This window comes from Lacerta agilis, chromosome 6 (assembly GCF_009819535.1).
Source record: "Lacerta agilis isolate rLacAgi1 chromosome 6, rLacAgi1.pri, whole genome shotgun sequence".
Classification (NCBI taxonomy): domain Eukaryota; kingdom Metazoa; phylum Chordata; class Lepidosauria; order Squamata; family Lacertidae; genus Lacerta; species Lacerta agilis.
In genome coordinates, this window is record NC_046317.1 from 61,760,335 (window position 1) to 61,784,168 (window position 23,834).

At 45.9% G+C, this 23,834-nt stretch overlaps 2 protein-coding genes across 7 annotated transcripts; one reads left to right on the plus strand and one right to left on the minus strand.

Annotated features, from left to right (window-relative positions):
* Positions 1–337: 337 nt before the first annotated feature.
* On the minus strand, positions 338–16,116 carry AP4B1 (adaptor related protein complex 4 subunit beta 1). Of its 6 annotated transcripts, none has more exons than XM_033152990.1 (11): positions 16,010–16,116; positions 13,219–13,366; positions 10,757–10,981; positions 9,097–9,227; positions 8,578–8,725; positions 6,741–7,237; positions 4,782–4,865; positions 3,706–3,809; positions 2,605–2,812; positions 1,984–2,268; positions 338–1,748 (listed from the first exon to the last, which is right to left on the minus strand). In XM_033152990.1, exons 2-11 carry the CDS (start codon positions 13,329–13,331, stop codon positions 1,321–1,323), a joined length of 2,223 nt encoding a protein of 740 aa, XP_033008881.1. In that variant the 5' UTR covers positions 13,332–13,366; positions 16,010–16,116; the 3' UTR covers positions 338–1,320. The 6 variants fall into 6 exon arrangements, with proteins under 6 accessions (XP_033008881.1, XP_033008879.1, XP_033008878.1 ...); XM_033152988.1 differs by lacking the exon at positions 16,010–16,116 and adding an exon at positions 15,845–15,911; XM_033152987.1 differs by lacking the exon at positions 16,010–16,116 and adding an exon at positions 15,260–15,385.
* Positions 16,117–16,190: 74 nt separating this feature from the next.
* Positions 16,191–22,480, plus strand: DCLRE1B (DNA cross-link repair 1B). The gene is made up of 5 exons (XM_033152994.1): positions 16,191–16,256; positions 17,290–17,489; positions 17,582–17,747; positions 19,919–20,101; positions 21,103–22,480. Exons 2-5 carry the CDS (start codon positions 17,301–17,303, stop codon positions 22,215–22,217), a joined length of 1,653 nt encoding a protein of 550 aa, XP_033008885.1. The 5' UTR covers positions 16,191–16,256; positions 17,290–17,300; the 3' UTR covers positions 22,218–22,480.
* The last annotated feature ends 1,354 nt before the right edge of the window (positions 22,481–23,834 follow it).

Consider the following 23,834-nt stretch of genomic DNA (forward strand, 5'->3'; position numbering starts at 1 on the left):
TAGAGCAGATGAAGACTAGCACAGTACACTAAACAAGAGATTTTTGTTTCATTTTATATATCAGTTTCCATTTATGATGAGTAAAGTCTGGGGTGCAAGTACAAACATAGAACTCTGTTTAGTACTAATTGTTCTGTGTCACAACAATGCAATCCCATACACTGTTGTAAGCCTCAATGAGTCCAACAGGGCTTACTCCTAGGTACGTATATGATTGTGCAGCCTGAGGAGGCTTTCAAGATCCCAAATAAATCTTACCACCATGTCTGAAAAGATACTTCATCAGTCATTTCTTACTTTTGTTGTTCAGTATTTCATGGCATTAACTACGGCCAGGTTTTAAAAACCCCCACCATGTAGTCAGTAAAGTTCTACTGTGTTTATCCAGAGTCATTTGTGGGTTAGCCTTTTATTTTTTTTGTTTTTTTAATAGGCATGTGTAAACTGTGCTCAAATCACAGCCATGAGGTTTGCAGGAAAAACTGCAAGAGTGGCTTTATGTATCTTAGAACAGATAATCCGTCCCAGAGATACATGTTCCTATTTAGACTGCTTTACTTTTGTGCAAAAGTGTGTGTACCTCAAATCTGGTGTGAAGATTCCTGCCCCCTTCCATTTCTTTCCCACTCAAGCTTCCCATTTAAATGGTTCCACCAATTCTTTCAGCTAAAAAAATGTGCATAACCTTTGCAGAAGTTTCTATAATCAATACCATAGGGCTGTGACCAGGCACAGTGCACCATTTCTGATTAAATATTCCTCACCCTTCTATCATTTCTGAATCGTTTGGGGAAACATCTGGCTCTGCAACATTAATATGTGAATAGAGTTCATGGGGAGTAGAGGCTGATGGGGGAATGAGGAGAAAAGGAAGTCTTAAAAGAGGATCCTTCAGCACTTTAAAGATGATTGATGCATCAAACCCATTGTTGGAAATGTGCCGACCCCTTTAAACTATCCAAAGTAGGCCCAATCCACTCTGAAAGGGACTCAAAGCAGCTTACAAAAGATTCTCAAAATAAAAATCACTCAAATCCACTATGGGAACTAAAGTAACATATAAAACCAGCATTCTTCCAAGCAGCATTCCCCGCCCTCTTGCTTGTTCTTCTCTGGTGTCAAGCCAAGCGGCAGCTCCCACAAAAATATTCCAAGATAAGGGAGTGGGACTGAGCATCTGGATGTCGCTCAGCCTGCGATGGAAGTGTTCCCCTCCTGTACAAACAGTTCATAAGAGCTGCAGCATAATCTGAAGAATGCCATATGCAAACAGACTTAAGTCTCATCCTATTCATGGCCAGTATCAGGAGTTCGAAAGAATCAGGATGTCAACCCCGCCACTGTTCCCAACACAGTCTTCAAGACTGAGATGAAGGCCTGCAGTGCCTCTGGCTTGTTTTCACTCTGCTTCACCAACATTTGCATCTCTGCAGCCCCCACTTCAAGTAGCAGCTCTGTCAGGAAAAGGCAGCCTGTATCATCCTGGGCAACAAGGTAGGCCTTCCACAGAGGTGAACCAGCCTTGCTCATAGCAATAGTCTGGATATGGACAACCTGAAGTGCAGCCTGTACAGTGTCTGGCTGCACAGTTTCCTGCCAGGGAACAGCTTGCTGGCAGCCCAAACCCAGGTTTAGCCACGTCCTCTCAAACTGCTCGGAAGTCATGCACATGCTTGGTCTGAGAATCAGGCTGCTCGAACTGGTGTCGACAGAAGGAACCTCCTCTTCCTTTTCTGGTATCAGGGGCTCTGGAAAAAAAGAGAGGAAACAAAAGCCATAGTTAGGCAACACAGATCACTTTACATCCAGCATGAACATCAGAACTGTAAGACATTTCACAGTCCATACTGAGCAGGGCAAAAGAAAAGCCTCAAGCAAGCAGTGTCAGATGCCTAAAACAGCATCTTTCAACGGAGGGTCTGGTTTTCGTTCAGGAAAACAGAGTGCATAAAGCCCAGAGAAACAGCCAAGTGAATCCATTACCTTCAACCACCACTGTAGGATCTTCAGAGGGAGAATCTGCATGGGGAAGGCCAGTAACCCGGCTGGCTGTCATGGCTGCCCATTGCTCTTTGCCATATATAGGCACCAGTGAGTTAAAGTCAGAGGCCCACGCATTCACAGAGCCTTCAGCCTGCCCTTCCAAGAACCTCAGAGACTGATCAAATGTAGGGCTGCAAAGGATCCCTTTTGCTTCCTCCATGCCAGCTTGCAAAAGACGATAGTAGAAGAGCGCACGATCCCGAACTGTCATGTCTCTCTCCTCCTCTAGATGAAATAAAGATGCGCCGTTTTATTTTTGTTGTTCACCACGACACAGACTTTTTATTCATCACAGCCCCTAGCGATTCCATGCCAAAGGGCTGCATAGACCTCTGACTCTATACAGTGTGCGATTCCCCATACCACCTCTGGGTATATGATACTGGCAGTAAGGGAAGCAAGGAAAGAAATGATTCAACGTACACCAGTCTAACATTGAAATCTATGAATTTTTAAAGAACTGCAGAGTTTGTCAGACAATTCTCAATACATCTCATCCTCACAAGAGATGCATTGGCCTATTTCATAATACAGCAAATATCTTGGAAGGCATGTACTTACCTATGCAGTAATAGAGCAATCGACCCAACATGTCCTGACATTCAGCTGGACGTCTTATGAAGAGCCGCACCAAAGCTGTTAGCAGCTCCAACTTCACAACTGAGAAGGTCTCCGATTTCACATTCTCTACGAAATCCTCCAAAATATAGGGGGCATTGGGGACTCTCTCTCCATGTACCCCCAGCAGCCAGATCAGTGCTTGCTTGCCCTGAAAAAAAAACCCAGAATACTTCACAGACAGGGCCACACTATCTCACTTAGAACCCTTTACCTATACCAATAAGAGCTAGTGACATAAATGTTCACAGACTGTCACGGAGGGTGGTGGGTTGAGCAGATCTATGCAGAGCGAAGTGGGTTCAGAGGCTGCCTCACCTGGCAATTCAAATCCCATATACTGCAGCCCTTTTGATTTGAAGATTCTGAAAGTGCATCCACGTTGCAAAATGCAACTCTGTCCTAGGGTTACCCCTTCACCCAGTTTAAGTTTACACACTACTGAATCAACAAAGCGTTTGTCTTGCCTGCCTGCTCCTGCACACCTAGCTGTGCCAACAGCTTCTGAGTTAGCCAAATGCTAAAGATTTTCTTCCCTGCTTTCTCACTTTAACAAAAGATGGAAGGATACCCTTTTGGCCCTTTGCTTTCAGATCAATGCATAACTCTAGAATGGTTCGATCAGGAGCCCTACCTTGACCAAATTGGAAAAGCAGAGGGGTTACATGGAAATATTCCTGTAAAAGACAGGTGCACCTCAGCTTACATTTCTGGAGCACAATACAAGTTGAAATGCCGTAGGTGGTTTGTTTGTATTTTGTTTTTTGCAAATATACACACTTCACCTAACAAGGAAGAGATAGTGCAACCTCCTACAAGACAGAGGGCAGGCTGATACGATCCCATAATGTTTTGAAAATTAGAACTTCGATTTCTCAAAAGCATGATCTTAAAGGATTTTCATGCACAATTCTAGATTCCAAGTTGCATTTCACAACTCTGGTGGCTCATGTAAGACTCTAATAGGCCCTCAACTGAGTCATCCTATCAGTACCATTCCCTGCCACTCCTGCCACTCACAAAAAGACACACACACACCCTTACCTCACTGTCCTGGATGGTCTCCTCACAGCCACCCAAAGCCTGGGACACATTCTCTATACACTGCGGACACAACCACACCAGGTCCCGGAACACCTGAACTACAGCTACAATGTGGCGGGGGGGGGGGGAAATATTTATGAGAACAATTTATATGAGCTTTTGGCCCAAACAGAGGCCTCCAAGGCAGTTCGCAATAGCAACAATTTCAATACTTAAAAAAACAGACAGCATTAAAAGTCAGAATAAAACAGTTAAACACAAGCAAGATTAATACACACTAAGATAACAACAACAACAATTTATTACTTGTACCCCACCCACCTGACAGGTTGTCCCAGCCACTCTGGGCAGCTTCCATCAGAACATAAAAACACATAAAAAACTTCCTGTTACAGGGCTGCCTTCAGATGTCTATGGAAAGTCATATAGTTGTTGATCTCTTTGACATGTAATGGGAGCCTAAGTTCCTTGAGTTGGCAAGGCGCATTTGACAGCAAGAAACCAAGCCTTTAGCATCATCAGACTTGTGGAATGCTCTGCCAACAGATACAGCAGGCACCATCTGTTCCAACTTTTTAACACCTGCTGTAAACGTTTCTATTCATTCTCATTCATATATATATATATATATATATATATATATATATATATATATAATTTTCAACTTTTACAAACATTTTAGCCAGAAAAACAAAATCTTTACAAATCTACAACACTGGTGTATGGAAATTATCCTGGCCATAACATTCTGCTCCAGCTTTATGAACACTTTCATGTTTCATCTGCATGGTTTGGGATATTTGTTTCAAGCAAACAATTCGTCACACAACCCAGATACAGCAAACACTGTTTTCCAGTTTACAAGCACGCCAGTGGGCTGGAGTCTAATTTATCCAGCATCTGTAAGCACGTGATAATTTGAAGAAAAGGAAGCAAAGAATGATCACGTGAAAGAGGCACAAGTAAGGAATGGTACAGTGATGGAATCTGCAATGGAGATAGCACAGCTGTGTTCTGTAGACCACCGAATGGTAAGGCGGAAACCAAATCTCAATCAGAAGGGTGGAGACAGTTACCTGAAGTTATATGCTCCTGCTTCAGCTCAAGGAGTTCTGTTAGGATCCTCACACACTGCTCTGTGTAGGTCCTTGCAATGTTGCCTGTAAAGTCCACAAAACAACCCAAGCTTTGGTTAGGCTTAAGCTTTTATCCAAGTAGCCCCACTGCAACATATTCCCTCTATGAGAGTTGAGATGGAGCAAGAAGCAGCTTTCTTTCTTCAGTCAAAATTATTTAGTTTTCTCAAACCCAAGCTGTCCTTGTTTTCAGTTTGGTGCTTGAGCACTAAGCCAGGAAGATGGGAAGTGTCCCTGGAAAAGCAGCTGGCTATTCAGACTCAGTAGCCCAAACTAGTACCATTAGTACCCCCACAGGTGCCACATGTATAGACTAGCATTGAATAAAGCTCTATCTCCCTGCCTGGAATGGATCTACAGTACTACTATCATGAATGTGATCCAATGTGTTCCAACTCTTTTGAAGCACCATACAGAATAATTTCACATATCCCAAATATCAATTTACCAAGGAGAGAACATTTTTCATTCTCCCCCCCCCCTTTTGCTAATGAGATGCTTCTAAAAAATAGGGCTTGTGTGTAGATATATTGGAAGTATATTCTTTAGAGGAGCTGGACCTAGATTTCTAGGAGACAAAAAAGGCAAAGACTCTTTTTGGGAGGGGGTGTACAAAGCATTTTCTTAACTTAACAAATCACCAACAAGTTCTGGTATTTCTAAATGCCTGTCTTAATTCAGAAATATGACAACATAAGCACAAGTGAGTCAGCTCCAAGATCAGAGTGCACATGGAACAAGAAAAACGATTCAATAAAAGAGGCACAAGCAGGTTGTTAGAGACAATCTCAAAGAAATGGGAATGAGCTGTTTTTCACAGATTAACACTGCAATCCAAATTGCCTTTATGCTGGACGTGTGGGCGAGAGGGTTTGATTGGCAGAGGTGTCCCTCTAGCCAGGCCTGCTAGTCTCTGGGGCTAGGGCAGAATGAGCGGGTGCAGGATCCACTGTATCTGAGCTGGCCCTGCTTCTTCTCTCACACAATGGCATCATCAAGCCCAAGTCAGGCCTGATCGCTGCACCAGCTTAGTTGGTAAAGAAAATTGTTTGCCTACCCCACCCCCTTTCCAGGCACGAGTGGCAGAACTGTGGATGTTGGTGGCCCACCACTGTTAAGTTTGGTTGCTCCCTGGGCAGAGTTTCTACTGCAGCCAAGAAGGGGCAGAGTAGCCTGGCCATAAACAGAAAAGCAAAAAAGGGAGAAGACTGAATAAAACTGAAATGCAGAAAACTCAGCAAAGAACTTCTGGGCATAGTAAATACTTAGAAAGAGGAAGCTGATACCACTAAATTGAGTTATTGCCAAGAATTTTAAAAATTCAGAGGAATAACACATCCCCTACAGGCCAGAGAAATGCTGCTGTTAGCAATGGGGCAAATTCCAACAAGATGAGCCTTGACTTGAATGTTGTGTCTAATCCCCCAAATTCCCAACTACTTAGATCAGAACTAAAAAGTTAAATAAAGCTGCAGTCCTCAAACTAGCTCCACTGAACATTGACTTGCTTCTGAGTAGACATGCACAGAGCTGTGCTGTTGAGTTCTCAATGAACGTGAGTAATATTATCCTGTATACTGTTGAGAATTCAATTCTACGTATTATCAGAAGAATCTCAGATGAGCTTTATCAAGAGAAGCAATAAATGTTTATCTTTTCAGTGGCATTGCTGAAATCACTGGTTAAACACCAGCAAGTTATTTTGGACTACATGGCTTCAAGACTTCAACCATGAAACTATGAAACTACTATGGGACAGATTGTTTCACTTATTTCTATTCTGAGGGTCTTAATCTTTTTCTCAGTTTCTAAGGGGTTGGCAAATAAAGCATATGTCCTTCTGTCACCCAGTCTTAGAGAACATTTATTTGCATGGAGGAATCCTGCTAGCACACTTACCAATGGCAAAGATTGCTCCTTGTGCAAGCTCTGCAGACACGTCAGTGCAGTAATCTCTTAGTTCCTCCAGTATCTGTGGCACATTTTCATCGTTCACCAGCTTGCACAAAACCTCCATTTTCTGGCACTTGATATAATGCGGTTCTGAATATGAGCAGAAGAACTTCTTGTAGTGGCTACTGAAATGGCCGGGAAGGCTGTCCAAGATCTGGCGCACATGGCACAAGGCAGTGAAACACAGTTCCCGACTCTCAGAGGTACAAGCAGACAGGAGCGGGCCCTTCACTCTCACCAGCACATCTTCCTGCACGTGCGGAAAGTCTCTGGCCAGCACTAAGAAAAGTTTCGTGGCAGCCATCACCACACTGGAGCTGCTACTCTTGAGATATCCATCCAGTAAGTTAAGGATGTCAAAGAGCTCTTCTTCTGAGCGGGGATTGTAGCGCAAGAGGAAAGTCAACACTTCACTCTGTCCCCACTGATCTAGGTCAGGCATCCTACCGAGAGAAGAAACCCAAATCAGTACACTGGCTATTGGAATTGCTAATTGCAATACCTTCTCTTGGCTTCCAAATTTGCCGGCCAATTATTTCCTAGATTTGCATCTTTACCCACCACTTGTAAGGCAGAGTCTGAGAGACCTGCTGGAAAACTAATTCTGCACTTCCACATTACTTTACAATTTAGGCGTGCAAAAATAGGAGTCTCAACTTATCTACTTGTTATGTTTTAATTAGAACAAGAGGTTTTCTGTAGCAGGTGTGACATGGCCTGAAAACTACTCTTAAAGGGAACTGAAAAGGAAAGAGGGTTGAAGAGTTTGGTGGATACCAAAATAACTGCTGCTAATATAAAAGCAGGGGGATCTCCATCCCAGTGTTGCCTGCTGGAACTGAGTAGGAAGGCAGTGAAGGCAAGGCTGGCTCTTCTGTTCAGTCATCATCCACATGTTCAACTCTGATTGGTCTTGCCTAGCAGAGTGAGTGGGAGAAGGAATCCATTCATAGAACCCCTTCTCCATTGCAGAGAACTCTCTTGCAATATAAAAAACCCCAAAATACCACACAAATATTTAACAGAAATAACATAATTAACCCAAAATATTAAGATTTGGGTTTTCAGAAGGCAAAATTATTGGACGGAAGATTAAGATTCCATACCTATATGCCCTCATGGGATGAACTAAGAAAAAAGTAAGAGTGATTTACGGTAGTAGCCTTCGATACTGATAACTGTTAGTTTCACACCCATATACCTGTACTTGCACAACACATTTAAGTGCAGGAAACTGTGGGGCAGGGCCTAAGAAAGTAATGACTCACATGCTTGAAGAAAACCTTCATAGGAAAATTCTAGAATTATTTTATCGTTACATTACTAGCATTAGATTATAAATGGCATCTCAAAATCCCCCCAAGATTCAAACGTAGGTTCAAAATAATGCTTCTTCCCCCCCCCCCAAGCTAATATCCAATCATTCATTCCTAGCAAGACCCACAACAAGCAGGTTCTCAATGCTGTACCTGCCATTTCCCAAACTGGATTGCCAACCGATTATTATTCAGCAGAATCAGAATTTGCAAGGTAACCACCCATTTCCCTTATGTAAAGTACTACATATGCCCGTTTTTAAATGATCCACAAGGTGGCTTACCTCATCCACAAAAACATACACTAGCACAAATGCACAGCAACAACACAATTCATACACATTTCCGCAACTTCACACAGCAAGAGAAGTGGCATACCAACGTCACCAATTGCTGGGCAGTTGACTTCTGCAAATCTACAAGCAAAGCACAATGGACTTCACAAACTGTTTGGGGGAAGAACCTACCTGTTGAGAAGATGGTGGGCAATGGGTTTGTTGATGACAACTCCTCCTTCGTGTGCCAGGATCTCCTCTAGCGCCCTCAAACAATTCACCACTACAATAGGATCCTGGTCACGAAGCAAACTATATAGCTCATTAACTAGTGCGCCATCTGTAAAAAGCATGGAAATTAAGAGATTTCCCCAACTCTAATGCAATAATCATCTGCCTAGGAGAGTGCCTCTTGCAAGCAGCGGTGGTGCATGCACATTAACAAAATAACTCAACCCTCTCAATAACATGCCAGCTTCTTGCAAAGTACTGCTGCCAAGTGACTGGCGATAGGAAGAGTTCCAACCAGCTGGGCAAATACGTTCTTCAAGTGGTATCTCGCCTCCAAGGGCTTTGGGCTCAGTGAAACTATGCCACAGCAGTCATGCTGCTGTGTCTGCATAACAGCACCAAAATGGCATGCTCCCGTTTTTATTCTTGTGCGAGTCTGGGGGAAATTAAATAGACTGAAAAATAAGCATGCATATTTACCCACTTCACAGTCCCCTTGCAGTTTCTGCATCTTTGCACATCCGAGGACAGCGACTCTCCTTACATAGGAGGCTTTGTCTCGCAAACCATTCAGGATTGGCTGTTGGATATACTCCTGTATGCTGGGCATCCTAGGAATATTAAAGGGCCATCATGTTCTGACTCCTCCTAATTCCTTGCTTGTGTATTTTATGTTACTCCGCAACCTGCCATTCATTACATTAACAGACACTGCTGCTTTGCGACAGGCTTCCAATAGTTAGATAAGACAAGGAAATGGACTTCTGTTCTATGCACACATCACTTTAAAAGGGCTTCAATCAACTGGGGGGAAAGGTCACCCCAAAGTACTACTACTCATGTTAATCCCTTGTCTTTCCACACTTTATTGCATAGTAAGCATTGATAATCCTGAAGCCCTTTGTTGCTTAATAAGATGGAGCTGGCGGTACAATTCCACAAGGCTGATTTAGCTAGACCAGCCCAACAACACCTTGTAATTAAAGTGTCATCTAATCCCCGACAAACAGAGCAGCGAACTGTTGCAGCAGAACCCCTCAAAGTGCAGTGCAGGAATGTACCTCCTTTTCATTCATCCAGCATTGGATCTGCACCCCAGAACTAGCGAGAGGACCATATTTATGCTCATAAATCACTGCCGAGACTTAAGCCCAACCCTTAAGACTGGTCACGCTTAGGGGCTCATGTCATTAAGGCACAAGGATGGGGAAGCCCAGGCCCACAGGCCTCTGTACAGGCCCGTCTTAGAGGGATCTGCCGCCCTGGCGCAGCGATCCCTCGGCGCCCCCAGCCTGCCGCCTCTCCGCCCGCCTCCCTCCCGCGCTGGCCGCCCCTCGGGAGGGGGGGGTGGGCGAGCGGGGGATGAGAGGCGTGGCGTTGGAGCGGGCGCCCGCGCTCCGGCGGGCGGAGGATGAGGGGCGGGCGGGCGGGCGCTCGCGCACCGGCGGGAGGGCGGGTTGCAAGCCGGCGGGGGGGCGGGCTGCAAGCCGGTCGCCCTCGCCTCCCAGAGTCCCAGCTGGAGTGCTGGAAGGCCGCGCAAAGCCCCGCGCCGCTCCAGCGCTCCAGCTGGGGCTCCGGGAGGCGAGGGCGGGCGGCTTACAGCCCGCCCGCCCGCCGGCGCGCAAGTGCCTGCCTGCCCATGGGGGCGGGGGCGGGGGCGGGTTGGGGGGGGAGCCCGGTATGCCGGCGGGCTCACGGGGGCGCCCCTGGGGTGCCCTGCGCCCTGGCGCGCCGCGCCACCGGCCTCTATGCATGAGACGGCTCTGCCTCTGTATCTGGACCTAAGGACTCTCCCCAGCCACACCCTTCAGCAGCCCTACTTTGCACCATCCTCAAGTATTTTTGCCTGGTTGGAATGTGCCCTTGAACACCGACAAGACTTCTTGCTTATCTGGATATAGGAAAGAGGGATGTGTGTGTTGAAACTAAGCTACGTACAGAGGTAAAATTAACAATCATTGCTCGGCCTACTTTTGCTTCTGGTATGGGGCATGTGTCCCCAGGCAAGTTTCCCATAAGGGAATGTGGTCCTTGGGTTGAAATAGGATTCCTGCTCCTGAATGAAACAAGTTCTATTCCCCATAAGTGCCTGTAGCGAAGGCCAAAACAAGCAGCACCACTCCACTTATAGTTTTGTTACCTGAAACTGCACATGCTGCGCAAGGCGAGGCCCCTAACCATGGGGTTGGGGTCTGAGCAGTCTTTGCAAAGGGTGTTGATAGCTAAAAGAGCCAGATCGGGCTTCAGAGGAGCATATGTGCACATATACAAGTACACTAGCTTTTTTTGAACAATATCCACTGTGGCACTAGCTTTGACCATCTCCATAAACACACTGGACACATCCACACCTTGGGTCATATGCCTGCAAGTAAGAGATAAAGTATTTAAGCACAGCATCTATGTATTTATTATCAGTTAAAACATTTGTATACCACTTAATTGTTAGTGTTTCTAAGTGGTTTACATAAAGTATCAGCCTACTTTAAACTCATAAGATATAACAATAATGGCAACAGACAATAAATAAACTGTAACCAGTTCTTAATCACAAGACAGTAGCAAGTTTAGCAGGTAAAATTCCAGGAGAGAAAAGGTTTACCCACTTTTGGCCTAATGCGATAAATCAATTTGCAATCCATGTCTCGATCTCTGCTTCACAAAACCAAACTAATAGTGCAATCCTAAGTATATCTATTAAAAAACAAATCCTATTGAATTCAATGTGGCTTACTCCCAGGTAAATGTGATTAGGATTGCAGCCTAGGGCTGCACCCATTAAAGGACAGTTTCTACAGATTGAAGAAATTGGCAGTGTGCTGTTTGAAAGGGTATAATAAAATCTTAAAAGCCAGAAAGGGTCCCAAACAGAATCTCCAGCAGCTGGGGTGAGTTTCAGGGCTGTGTGTATCTGTCGCTTTTTAAGAATAGGAGAAGTAGAATTATGCAAAATAAGTATATGCAAATATAATGTATAGTAACCTCAAGGTTAGATTACTGCAACACGTTATACATAGGGCTGCCTCTGAAGACAGTTCAGAAACTTCAGCTGGTGCAGAATTCAGCAGCCAGGTAGCTCACCGGAGCAAGACTGTTTGAGCATATTACACCAATCCTGGTCCAACTGTACTGGCTACCAATTAGTTTCTGGGCCCAATTCAAAGTGCTGGTTTTGACCTATAAAGCCTTAAACAGCTCAGAACCACAATACCTCAAGGACCATCTCTTTCTATATGAACCTACCCGGATCCTGAGATAATCTTCTGAGGCCCTTCTTCGTGTGCCTCCTCCTCGAGAGGTCTGGAGGGTGGCAACATGAGAACGGGCCTTCTCTGAAGTGGCTCCCATCTGTGGAATGCTCTCCCCAGGGAAGTTCGCCTGCTGCCTTCACTATACACCTTTAGGTGCCAGGCAAAAACATTCCTTTTTAACCAGGCCTTTGGTTGATTTGATTGACATCCTATGCCCTTTTAAAATGTGGGGTTATTGGGGGGGGGTATTGGGTTGTTGTTTTTTATTTTGATTATTTATTTTGTGGTTTTATTTTTATATTTTATTCTGTGAACTGCCCTGAGACCTCTGGGTATAGGGCAGTATATAAATTCAGAAATCAATCATCGTTGTGTTCAGTGATATTTCACACGAACTTTGAGGCACATACGTGAAGAATTTTTATTTGTTTTTTAGAGCATGGACAATATAACTTTGTCCATGACAGAGTGGTAAGAGGAGGGAACTAGAAGACAAACAGAGCTGTACTATCTTGTACAAGGTCTTCATCCTCTTATCAGGTTTCTGTTTCATTTCCAAGCAATCGCAGATACTGCTATTTTATCTATTTAAGTCTACAATTGTGATAGGCAGGCATTTCTTTTCTATAAAAGCCAAGCTCTCCAGTAGGTTTGACACAGTGCAGTACAGAGCCCTGAAGCCTACAACTCAGACTTTCGCTACCTGGCACCTTCTTGCTGTACACGATTACAACAGCTGGCTAGGGCTGGTGAGAGCTGGAGGGCACCCAGTTGTCAAAGACTACTATGACTTCACAAGTTGTATGGCTCTCCTTTCACTAGACATGGGTGTAGCCAGGATTTTTGTTAGGGGGGCAGGCCTTTGTTTGGAGGGGGCAGAACCTCAGTTAGCTATGTATTTTTATTGATAGGGGGGCGGATAGCTACCCCTCCCTCGGCTACGGCCATAGGTGGAGATCTTCCTCTTCTTCCAGGCCTTTTAACATTATTTTAATATAATGTTTTACTCTGTCTGTTTTATTTATTTTTGTTTGTATGTATGGGTGAAGTTAATTTCTGTGTTGTGGTTGCATTTTTTTATTTATTTGAATAATTTATATACTGCTTAATACTACCGATTCTTTCGTAAATCCATTTGTTTAGTAGTCTGAATTTGGTTGTTTTAATTGGCTTTATTGTATGTCAGCATGAGCCTACTAACCAATAAGGTAACAACAACAGCAGGCTTACTAGGGTCACAAGATACTCAGTTCATATGCATCTGAGCAACTAAAAGCACCCAGTATTTTAGGAGCCCAAACTACAATGCCCAAGTAGCAAGAGCATTGCACAGGCAGTCCAGGCCACAGACCTGATCACTCGCTGGATAACATTCCTGTAGCGGAGACGGTCAGTTTGCACATGAGGGTTAGACAGTGCTCTCTTCAGCTCCTTCACTGTATCCTCTGAGCCTAAGTATGGCATCTCTGATGGGCTCCTAAACACCTAGGGAGAAAAGACTGTGGAGAAATCTGTAGTAAGAACATAGAAATAACCCTGCCAGATCAAACAAGAGGCCTAACTTGGTACAGCAACCTGTTTGTCACGGTGGCAGAAGATAAGGACAACAGCTCTCTCCTACTATTGGGAAGGGCTCTGGCTCAGTGGTAGAGCGCATGCAGATTTGATCTCCCACATCTCCTGGTAGATCTGGGAGAGAACTCTCTTTGAAACTCTGGAGAGCTGATGCCAGTCAGTGTGTAGATGATACTAAGAAAGATGGACCAATTGCCTGCCTCAGTATAAGGCAGTCTCTTATGTTCTCAACAAGACAAAGTCACATAGGGAACTTCACAGAGTGGTTTTTAACCCTGGCCTCCTAGGTTCTAGTCAATGAAATATCCTTCCACGTTCTGGGAATCAATCTTAGAAGCAAGACGAGTAATCGTGAGCCAGTTGTGAGTGCTAAACCAGGACTGGGCAGACCCAGGTTCAAGTCCCTACTCATCCAGGAAGCTCACTGGGTGACCTTGGGCCAGTCACGCTCTCAGCCTAACCTACCGGTACCTCGCAGGGACGCAAAGATTAAATGTGTTTTGGGGAGAGTTAATGTTCTGGGTTTTTTTCTATTTATTTGTGCTTTTACCCTGCAGCTTTATCTTGTGAACCTCCTCGAGATCTTCGGATGGAGGGTGATATATAAATGTAATAAAAAAAATAGAGAATGCGTATGCGATAATAAAGAAACAAAACAATGTTATCCAGCAACTGGTACTCGGAAGTACCGCAGATGCCATACAGCTAAAACATGCCTACTAGTTCTATCGCCAATAATTTGCAGTGGCTCCCTACGCTTTCAGGAGAGGGTGTGTCCCAGCTCTACCTAGGGATTTCAGGGGTTCGACCTGGGACCCCTTTTGTGCGTAAAGTGTGCCTTGGGCTAGAGCCCTTCCTCGCGCTCGGAAGCCTACAAGTTCCAGCGCAGTCAACTTGCAAGTCCCTGGGCTTTGCGTGTTGAGGTCCCCAACCACCCTCCAGTAAAATAACTCACACCAGAAACATTAATTTTGGTTTGGTTTTTGGGATAAATTTTGGCCACAACTTTATTAAAATACAAGATATGTGAGTGGTTGCGTAGGCATTGGTTTAGACTATCTGACCCACTGGGGACAGAACTGACGACAGTCAGTAAGGGAAAGCATTTTGGGGAGAGAATAGGAGCTGGGGGGTCAGACACAACGACTCTTCCCAAATGCTCCCAGGGGCTCTTGCGTGGCCCTGGCCCCCGACCGGGGGATACGGACAAAAGCATTGCGAGCCCCTGGATTCCTTTAACGGAATTCCCACGCAGCAGCAGCAGCATTGGAGGGGCAGACACAGCCAATCATAACCCCTCCAGCAACGAACACGAAACCAATGCCTAACCGCCAACCTTACAAGTTGTGACTAATTGCTACGCAGTAGGCGAAAACCAGAAGGCACCAGCCAATCAGCCAACTGGAAAAATTCCTACCAGGCCCCTGCACCAACGGCAGACGACCCCATGACAGGCATAGCAAGGTCAACGCAGAGGCCTAAAACGAGGGAGGGGAGGGCGGGCGATCCGTTGCAAGCAGCAAAGAGAAATAATACAGGGCGTGCCAAGGATTTTAATCCAGTAACTGTCCATCAACCAAAATTGCAACGTTAATTTCTCCCCAACAACAAGTAATGCCCCAATCAAAACAGCGACTAACTCAGAACCAACCCACACTGGAAGGGTGGATTTTCTGGCCCCCACCGCAACCCGTGCTCTCTAGGATGGAGAACACGCATTGTCGGAGAGGAGAAGGAAGGAAGGAAGCAGCCGCCAGGTGGGGCGGGAGTCGGGACATCAGCTCCGGCCAGGGTCGTCGGTCGGTTTCCCCACGTACCTTGGCGCGAGTCTCGCCCGCCCTCGGCTGCTCAGTCTCGCACCGACCAACAAAAGGGCTCGGCGTCTTCCTGGTTCTCTCCCGACTCCTTCCGGGTTTCAGCCTCCATGAGCGCCGGGTTAAAGCGTCGGCGCGAAGCCGAGCGGAGTAAAGCTTGCTTGCAATTTAAACCACGCCTGCCTTCTCACGCTTTAAAAACAAAAAGGCTTCTGTGTTGGAAGTGCCCTCAAGGCGAAGAAGAAATTCGTCCTGGGAGCAAGACTTCCTCCCTTGTGAAGTGCCCACCTGTGTTGGTGTTGGTTTTTAGGAAATAAATGGGAGCGGAACGGTACAGTGATGTCTAAACTGTGGGCGCGTTAGGCGGGTGGAAAGTAACGCTCAAAGAAAGAGGCATATTCTCCTTTGCTGTTGTTACTATCAAGGATTGTATAGCCACAGCTATACTAAAACTCTGCATTTCTCCATTGTTCGTTACAGGCAGCTGCTCCTTCCTTCCCTCCTAGAGGGAACCCCTCCTCCCCCAAAGTAACCAAGGGGGTTCGCATCCAGCCCGCGGAATTTCCCAGCCAGATTTCTTTTACGCACCGAGTAGCTGAACAAACGGCTACTCGGTAAGAAATGCGCATCTACTCCTGCGCGCTTCCCCAAACTGGGACACGGGGCGTTTGCTTCCGAGCAAGCCGGTCTCCACCCAACATGTGGCGCAATCCTGTTTCCGTTTCGCAGAAAGCACTGTATTTCTACGAATACCTTGGCGCCTTGGGAGCGGGAGAGTTGTTTTGATTTCTTCGGCGGGAAGAACCGAAGGTGCAGAGGGAGATCCGAACGGCGGGGGAGCCTGGCGATCTTCCCTGCAAGCAAAAATGAAAGCAGCCTTCGAAGGCTCCAGTACCGGCGCTCCGATTCAACCCGCTGGCTGCGAAGCATTTTAGTAACGGAAGGGAGACGCCCGTTCCCTTTTCCCGTACTGTGTGCTGCCGCAGGCCTACAAAGCACAGTAAGCTCCCTTTACTCCTCGCTACAATTTTTTTTTCCGTTTTTGGGGTGGGAGACAGGACCGGAGCGAAATGTGCAAACGTTTCTGGGACCGGATGCGAAACGTGTATTATTTTATAAAAATGTATGCACTGCTTGATTGTAAAAAAAAAAAAAAAACCCTCAAAGCCGTTTACAAAGATAAAACAATAAAATTAACAATTTAAAACTTTGGAAAAGTTACAAGAAGAGACTTAAAACAGATTAAAACTTTATTAGCAGCTGGGTAGGCTTGTATAAATAGAAATGTTTTTAGCAGGCGCTGAAAAGAGTACTGTACAGTGAAGGTGCCTGCCTGGTATCAATAGGCAGGGAGTTCCAAAGGGTAGTTTGTGTCCTTCATACAATCACTCCAGTACAGTACCTTCCTGTAACTTTAGAGTCCCCCTTGCAGCTATCCTGCTTCCTCCTCTTACCTGCTGAGGCTTCTCAATCCAAATTGTTAGGCTGTCATACTAGTTTGTCTCCAAGTTCTATCCTATGGAGCTCATATTCTTATAATCTTATCTGCCAGTCCCCTTCCCAACCTTTCTCATTCTCTCAGTCTGGCCTGAAGGATGTGGTAGCTACCAAAGGTAGCTGTTTGTGACTCATTTGCATAGCAGAGAGAGCACACCTGGCTGGGGCTGTTGATGAATATCTGCTTGTGTGAGAGGGCAGTCCCTGCCTGCTTGAAGGAGGCAGTGATAAAACTATGCCTTAACCTCCCCTAAATTTAGAAAATTAAGTAATTACCAGCTGCTAAAATTTAGTAGGACTTCTGAATACATTTAAGGATCAGGTTGTAAGCACCACTATCCCAACCCCTGTCTATCTTTTTAACTCTTTATTTGTGAATCTTTATATTCCTGTTGAAACATGTATCTCTGTTTTTATTTCTTGTTGATCCAGTTCTATGGCCATTGGTAGTTTTATTGATGCCCCCATCCACCCTTGACTTTTCTGAGGTGGTTTTTTGTTTTTGGTATTCAGAATTTCCCCCTTTCTTTTAACAGGAGCTAGACTGATGAACGGAACTCTCATCGCAGGCACACCCATTGCGGTGGATTTTTGGAATATCAGAAAAGCTGGGAGGGCTCGTTTGTTCTTTCTTTCTCACATGCACAGTGACCATACAGCGGGGCTTTCCAGCACCTGGAACAGACCTATTTATTGTTCTCCGGTTACTGGTCGAATTCTGCATCTTAGACTGAAGGTAGATCTTTACACACACATGTGCGATCTTCCACCTCTTTAACTTTGGGGTGGCCTACAGTTGACTCTGCCATGCCTGCATCCTGTTTTTAGGTGGCTGAAAAATGGATCCACCCTCTGGAAGTTGGAGACAGCCATGTCCTGCCCTTAGATGAGATGCAGAGAGAGACCATGACTGTGACCCTGATAGATGCTAACCACTGTCCTGGATCTGTCATGTTCCTTTTTGAAGGTTACTTTGGTGTCATCCTTTACACAGGTATGTCGATGAGAGACACCTAACATTTTCCTCTGTGCTTTTTGCTACCTCTTAATTTGTTTCTCAGCACAAACACCTTGCCTACAGTTGTACCTTGTGTTGCGTTTGCTGTGGGTTGTGAAAGGCGCAGGTTACGAACGCGCCAAATCCGGAAGTACAGGAACGGGTTACTTCCGGGTTCGGCGGTTCACGCATGCGCAGACGCATCAAATGACATCATGCGCAGAAGCGCTGAATTGCGACCCGTGCATACGCAGAAGTGGTGCTGTGGGTTGCGGACTGCTCATGATGCGAACGGGGCTCTGGAATGGATTCTGTTTGCATCCAGAGGTACCACTGTATTTCCAGAAGTTATTTTTAAAATTACTTGCTTATATATATATGAAATACACACACACAGAGAGAGAGAGAGACAGAAACACCCCATGCCTGTCTTGTGTCATGGAACATGGAACCAAGACGTGGTTTTCAGCAAGGTGCTGGCCTCATGTGCCTTCCATATCCTGGGACTGGTAGCCATGTTAGTCTGTTCGGAAGTCAGGGGCTGTGCAGAAGAGGAGGAGTGGTGGAGACAGCCTCCCCATCCTGACCCTTCCAGGGAAGAGCAAGAGCAAGACAGTATAGATTTACAACAGTGGTTTGTGGGAGGTCACAGCTCAGAGGCAGATGAGGGAGAAAGTTTTTTACAGTCCTTTTTTATTTCAAATGTTACAGAGAGGGGCTATAGAACCCAGCCTCATAGATAATGGGGTTGTTCCGAGTGAATCTCCATCCCGCTTCTCTCCCACTTCCTCATTCATCATCATCACCTCTTCTGCAGGTGTTGCTAAGTGCCCTCTGTCTTCAAGTTCTTTGCTCTCCTACTTTTAAGGTCCACTGGGTTCTGGGAGATGGTGGGTCTGGAATGCTTTCTAGTGACAGTGTGTCAGCCAGCTGCTGCTTTGGCTCTGCCTGCTCCTCCTCTCCCAATATTTCCCAACTTGCCCCCTTGTTTGTCCCTCTACGTCATATGAGGGCAGAATGGGAAGGCGGTTTCACCAGTGATATATCGCTGGTGAAACCACCACTGCTCCTGAGTCCCTCTGCTAGCAGTGCCCACTGGAGGAAGGAACTCTTGACTCCCTCCAGCAGACGCTGCTACCAGAGGGACTCAGGAGCTGTGGCGGTTTCACCAGCGATATACCGTTGAGTGAAACCAACACCACGGTCTCCTCATACCGGTCCTGGGCAATATATCGATATATCACCCAGGCATACTAGCCACACATGGTTAATAATAATAATGACTATTTTATTTTATTTTTTGTACCCCACCCATCTGGCTGGGTTTCCACTCTGGTTTTGTCACAAGGGGGAACAAAGCAATAATTTTAGACTTGAAATTTGTATAGAAACAGTTAATAATAAACTGTTGCAGCAACCTCTTCCATAGTAACTGTCAAGGTTTTCCCAAGTGTTGCTCATGAGGAACGACAGAGCCTTCAGTTGCTAAGACTATTTATTGTGCATTACTATTTTACAGTGTAGAGCTAGTTCAAAACTTGCAGAATCCGGAAGTGCCCCTCTCCGGTTTCCCGCCCAACACCAAAGTCTCGGCTCCTTAAAATGATGTCTGCGGTGCCTCCTGACCCCCCAATGCTGTGCTAGCGCCGGAAGCGGCAGTTCTCACTCAGACCCAGCTGGCGGTGCTGGGTCTTTGCCCAGAGTCTCCAAGCCTCTGCAGTTCCTCCTCCCTTGGAGAGAGCTCAGGCGAAAGGCTAGAGGAGGAGGAGGAGTCCGTTGACAGAAGCAGCTGGGGTTCCCTGTAACGTAGAGAGCCCTCCTCTCACAAAGAGCTGCTCTTCCAGTCCTCCTCCCGAGGAGGACTTCTTTCCCTGCCCTCCTCCTGAGCAGGACCTCCAACCAGCCCTTCCTCTCAAGTAGCCCTCCTGTCCCCCTCCTCCTCGAGAGGAGGATCTCTCTCTCCTCACAAGGAATACCTTTGCCCCGGCTCTCCTCCCGAGTAGGACCTCCCCTCGCCCTCTCCTCGCGAGGAGCCGGGCAATCCCTGACAGTAACCAAAGAAGCCAGCTTTATCCTTAGTTTAGTCCTTTGGAACTTTAACTGTAATTTCCATTTTTCCCTTCAAGTGGCTTTCCCCTGACGGGAATGTGACATATGTGTCTCACCAGGTGATTTCCGCTACACTCCCAGCATGCAACAGGAACCAGCTCTGAAGAACTCAAAGCTTATCAGCAGCCTCTACCTGGATAATACCAACTGCCACCCCGATATTGTCATACCATCCCGGCAAAAGGCCACTGAACAGATCAAAGAGGTGATCAGAGCCCACCCTTGTCACCAGGTTAAGATTGGTAAGCAGTCCTAATAGATTTGGAAAATGTTTCTTAAACTGGGTGGGGAATCCATGGCCTTCCAGGTGTTGCTTAACTACAATTTGCTTCCCTGATCTTTGGCCATGCTATCTGGGGCTGATGGGAGCTGGAGTCCAGCAACAGGTTCTCCATCCCTGTGTTGGTTAAAGCACAGTTTCAAAACTACTGAATAGAAAATCCTAAGAACAGGGTGGCTAACACTGGAATTTTCAGTGGCTGTCCAGAAAGGAACACAAGTATGGACCTCATACAGCGGTTCCCAAACTTTCTCCCCCACAGACCACTTGAAATTTGCTGAGGGTCTTTATGAACCAATTGAATATTTTTCTGCCTGTTGTAGCAATTGCAATTTGCTAGGCTAAATGCCGTATGATTTTGTACAGACATACCACAGACTACCTGGATTTGTGGACTGCTGGTGGTCCTTGGGCCACGGTTTGGGAATCCTTAATCTTGGGGCATTAAAGAAATCTTACCATTTTCAAGTGAGGTTTACAAGCACATCTCCCCCAAATTCATACGTGAAAATAGTTCCTGTACAATGAAGTACTCTGAAGGATGTGAACCCATAAAATCTGGATGATAAATTCATAGCTGGGTTTAGCAGTGCAAGAATCATTAACCACTGGGGCAGGCACTCACTTGGGGACAGGGTAGAATTACCTGGAAAATGTACACACTATACCTTTAAACCACATACATTCCCACAAAGAATTCTGGGCACTGTAGTTTAAGGGTTGCTGGGAATGATTATTCTCTGAGAGGTAAACAATAGCGCCTAGAATTCTTGAGGAAAAGATTGTGTTCAAAATGTGCTTTAAAAATATAGTGTATACGCAGCCTTGAATTCCAGAGTAACAGCTAAGCTGCTGCTGTATCAGAAGCCCTGAGATTAAGGTACTATTAGCTGCTGAATAAACTTCACTGTGCCTCATGCCATCTGGCCTTTGAAATGCTTACAGTTCTTTGTCCTCTACTAGGTACTTACAGTGTAGGAAAAGAGTTGCTGTTGGTGGAACTGGCCAAGGAATTTGGCACCTGGATTGTGGTAAGTCCCCAGAAGCTGGAACTTATGAAACTGCTGGAGATGGAGGATGTGTTCACCTCTGAGGAAGGAGCAGGTAGGATTCATGCTGTGGATTTTTCAGAAATCCGCCAAGCAAATATGAATTTCTGGAACCAGAGCCATCCGACCATAGCTGTTCTCCCTACCAGCCGGCCGCTGAAGTTCCAGCACCCTGACATCCACGTCATTCCCTACTCAGACCACTCATCTTTCCAAGAGTTGCTGGAATTTGTAGCTTGGCTAAAGCCCTGCTCTATAATCCCGGTGGTAAAGAAAGAAGAATGTCAGGTGTATTTCCAACAATACTTGACAGCTAAAAAATGCACACCACTGGAGTCCAAAGTCCCTGAATCAGTGAAAATATTCTTGCAGCAAGGAAACAGAACGTGGGAAAGGCCTTCAAAACAGCTGAAACTGAGTATCTCTCACCATGTACCCAGAGGGGTTTGGTTCGACCCCCCAGAAATATGTAGCAGTGAGAGTGAAAATGGCTGTGATGCAGAGGTTTCCCAGCAAAGCTGCCCGGAGCCCATGGAGAAAGCTGTGCCTCGCTCTCAATCTGGCTGTGTTGAGGAGGAGCAAAAGGACATAACAGCAAAACAAGAAAACCTTGAGAGCCAGAGAGCAATAACGTCTGAATCTACGACATCCTCCAAACAGGGCAGTGTTGTCAATCGGTGTCAAAAATGCCAGGCAACTGTGACATTGAAATACACAAATAAATTGTCCTGGTTTGAAAGGGGTGCAGAAAGAATGCTTTGTTCCTCCGTAGGCAGTGAATGTTTGGGGAATCTGGCCTTGGAGAACCATGTACCCTCAACATCGCATGCTGTTCAGATTGATACACATGACCCGTTCGCCTCTCCAGATACAATATTCCAGCCTGTCGATAAACAGGCTTCCCAAGGTCTCCTTCAGGAATATGATTTATCTCCGCTCAACTTCCCAAAGCAACTTTCTCTCCAACAGTTCGACTGGCAAGTAGATAACTACTTGAAAAAAAGGAAGAGACACAAAAGCATGGAATAACGAGGAAGGCAAATCTGCAGTTGGGGTAGCAGAGCTAGAAGCCAGTGCAAGGACATCTGCTAATGCAAAAGGGCTTCTCTCAGTTTCAACCCCTCCCCAAATTGGCTCTGGGAGGTGAGGAGAACCCCCATAACAGTGTGTGGGGCAGGGGAGGAGAGGGAGAAGCAGAAATGCTTGCAGTGATGGGAGCGATCTCCTTAACAGTACTTTGAATTCCACCCACTGTTGTTTTCTAGTAAAGTTTATTTTCTTACAATTTTTTTAAAAAAAGAATTCTGCAAAGCTCCAGTAGTGTATGGTTGGTATATAAATTCCAAGATAGCACAGTTGTTTCCTCCTCAACACTGCTGGGGGAAGTGGTGCTCATACCTTATACAAAAGGTTTTATTGCCCATAAGAGACGCTGGGAAAATCAGTGTTAAACTTCTGCATCCACGTTTGAGGCTTTGCTTGTTAATTCTTGGGGGTTATCAACATAATGATGAAAGCCAGTGTGTGCTCTATCTTTGTTGTTTTTGTTGTTGTTCAGTAATGTCTGACTCTTCGTGACCCCATGGACCAGAGCACGCCAGGCACGCCTATCTTTCACTGCCTCCCACAGTTTGGCCAAACTCATGCCAGTCGCTTCGAGAACACTGTCCAACCATCTCATTCTCTGTCATCCCCTTCTCCTTGTGCCCTCCATCTTTCCCAACATTAGGGTCTCTATCTTTACTCTAGCCCAAATCCATTGGCAACAGCAGAATGTTGTCTAAACGCTTTATGGTGGGTGTGGGGGTTAACCTGTTGGGTTTTACCAACAAACCATGGGTTTTTACAAGGGTCAGGAAGGGAAAGATACACACCAGTGTTAACGAAGGGAGAGCATTTCCCTAGCATTCCTTCTGATAGTAAATAAAGCTGGTGAGTACCACCAGAATCTGGGGGGGGGGGCACTTACTGCGCCTGAGCCACGTGTCTCTCCTGGGAGTGATGTGGTGGCTCAGGCACCTGCAGGCTCTACAGCCAAGGGGGAGGCGGCAGATGGACTCCCTGCATGTTCCATGTTGCTCGAAAAAGCAATGCAGGCCTGCAGGGTGCTAGAGTGGAACGGGGCCTGGGCACTGGAATTCTGGCATGCCCTGCCCCATCTTGTGAGTGCCCTGCCCTGGGCACCCAAGCGGCTAACTAGGCTGCTGACCAGAATTATAGTCAAAATGAATGCAAAAGAGAATATTTGGGGCAACTCCAAGGTTTCCAGAGGTACAAAAATTATTTCGGGGGGGGGGGGTAACCTAACAGGACATCTCCCTCTAAAAACACCTCCAGTTCATTGGAGGATTGAGCATACTCAAATCACAACAGAATGCTGAGTGTCTTTTTGGATGGAAGTGGGGTAGAATCCTGAAAACTAGGTGGGCAGGGGAATGGAATACCCCAGAAGAGGACACGATTGTATGGAATACTGAACAAAGGCACTTAATACCACATTATTTTATTGCACATCCGACTCATACAATTTAGAAAATAGTAAGGGATTGCTGGGATGTTTCCTTTTCGAGGGCTGGGTGGACACACCCATGCTTGAGTTCTTCATTGGAGGAGCACTCAGCCTCTAAAGAAAGTAAAAAGTAAAAT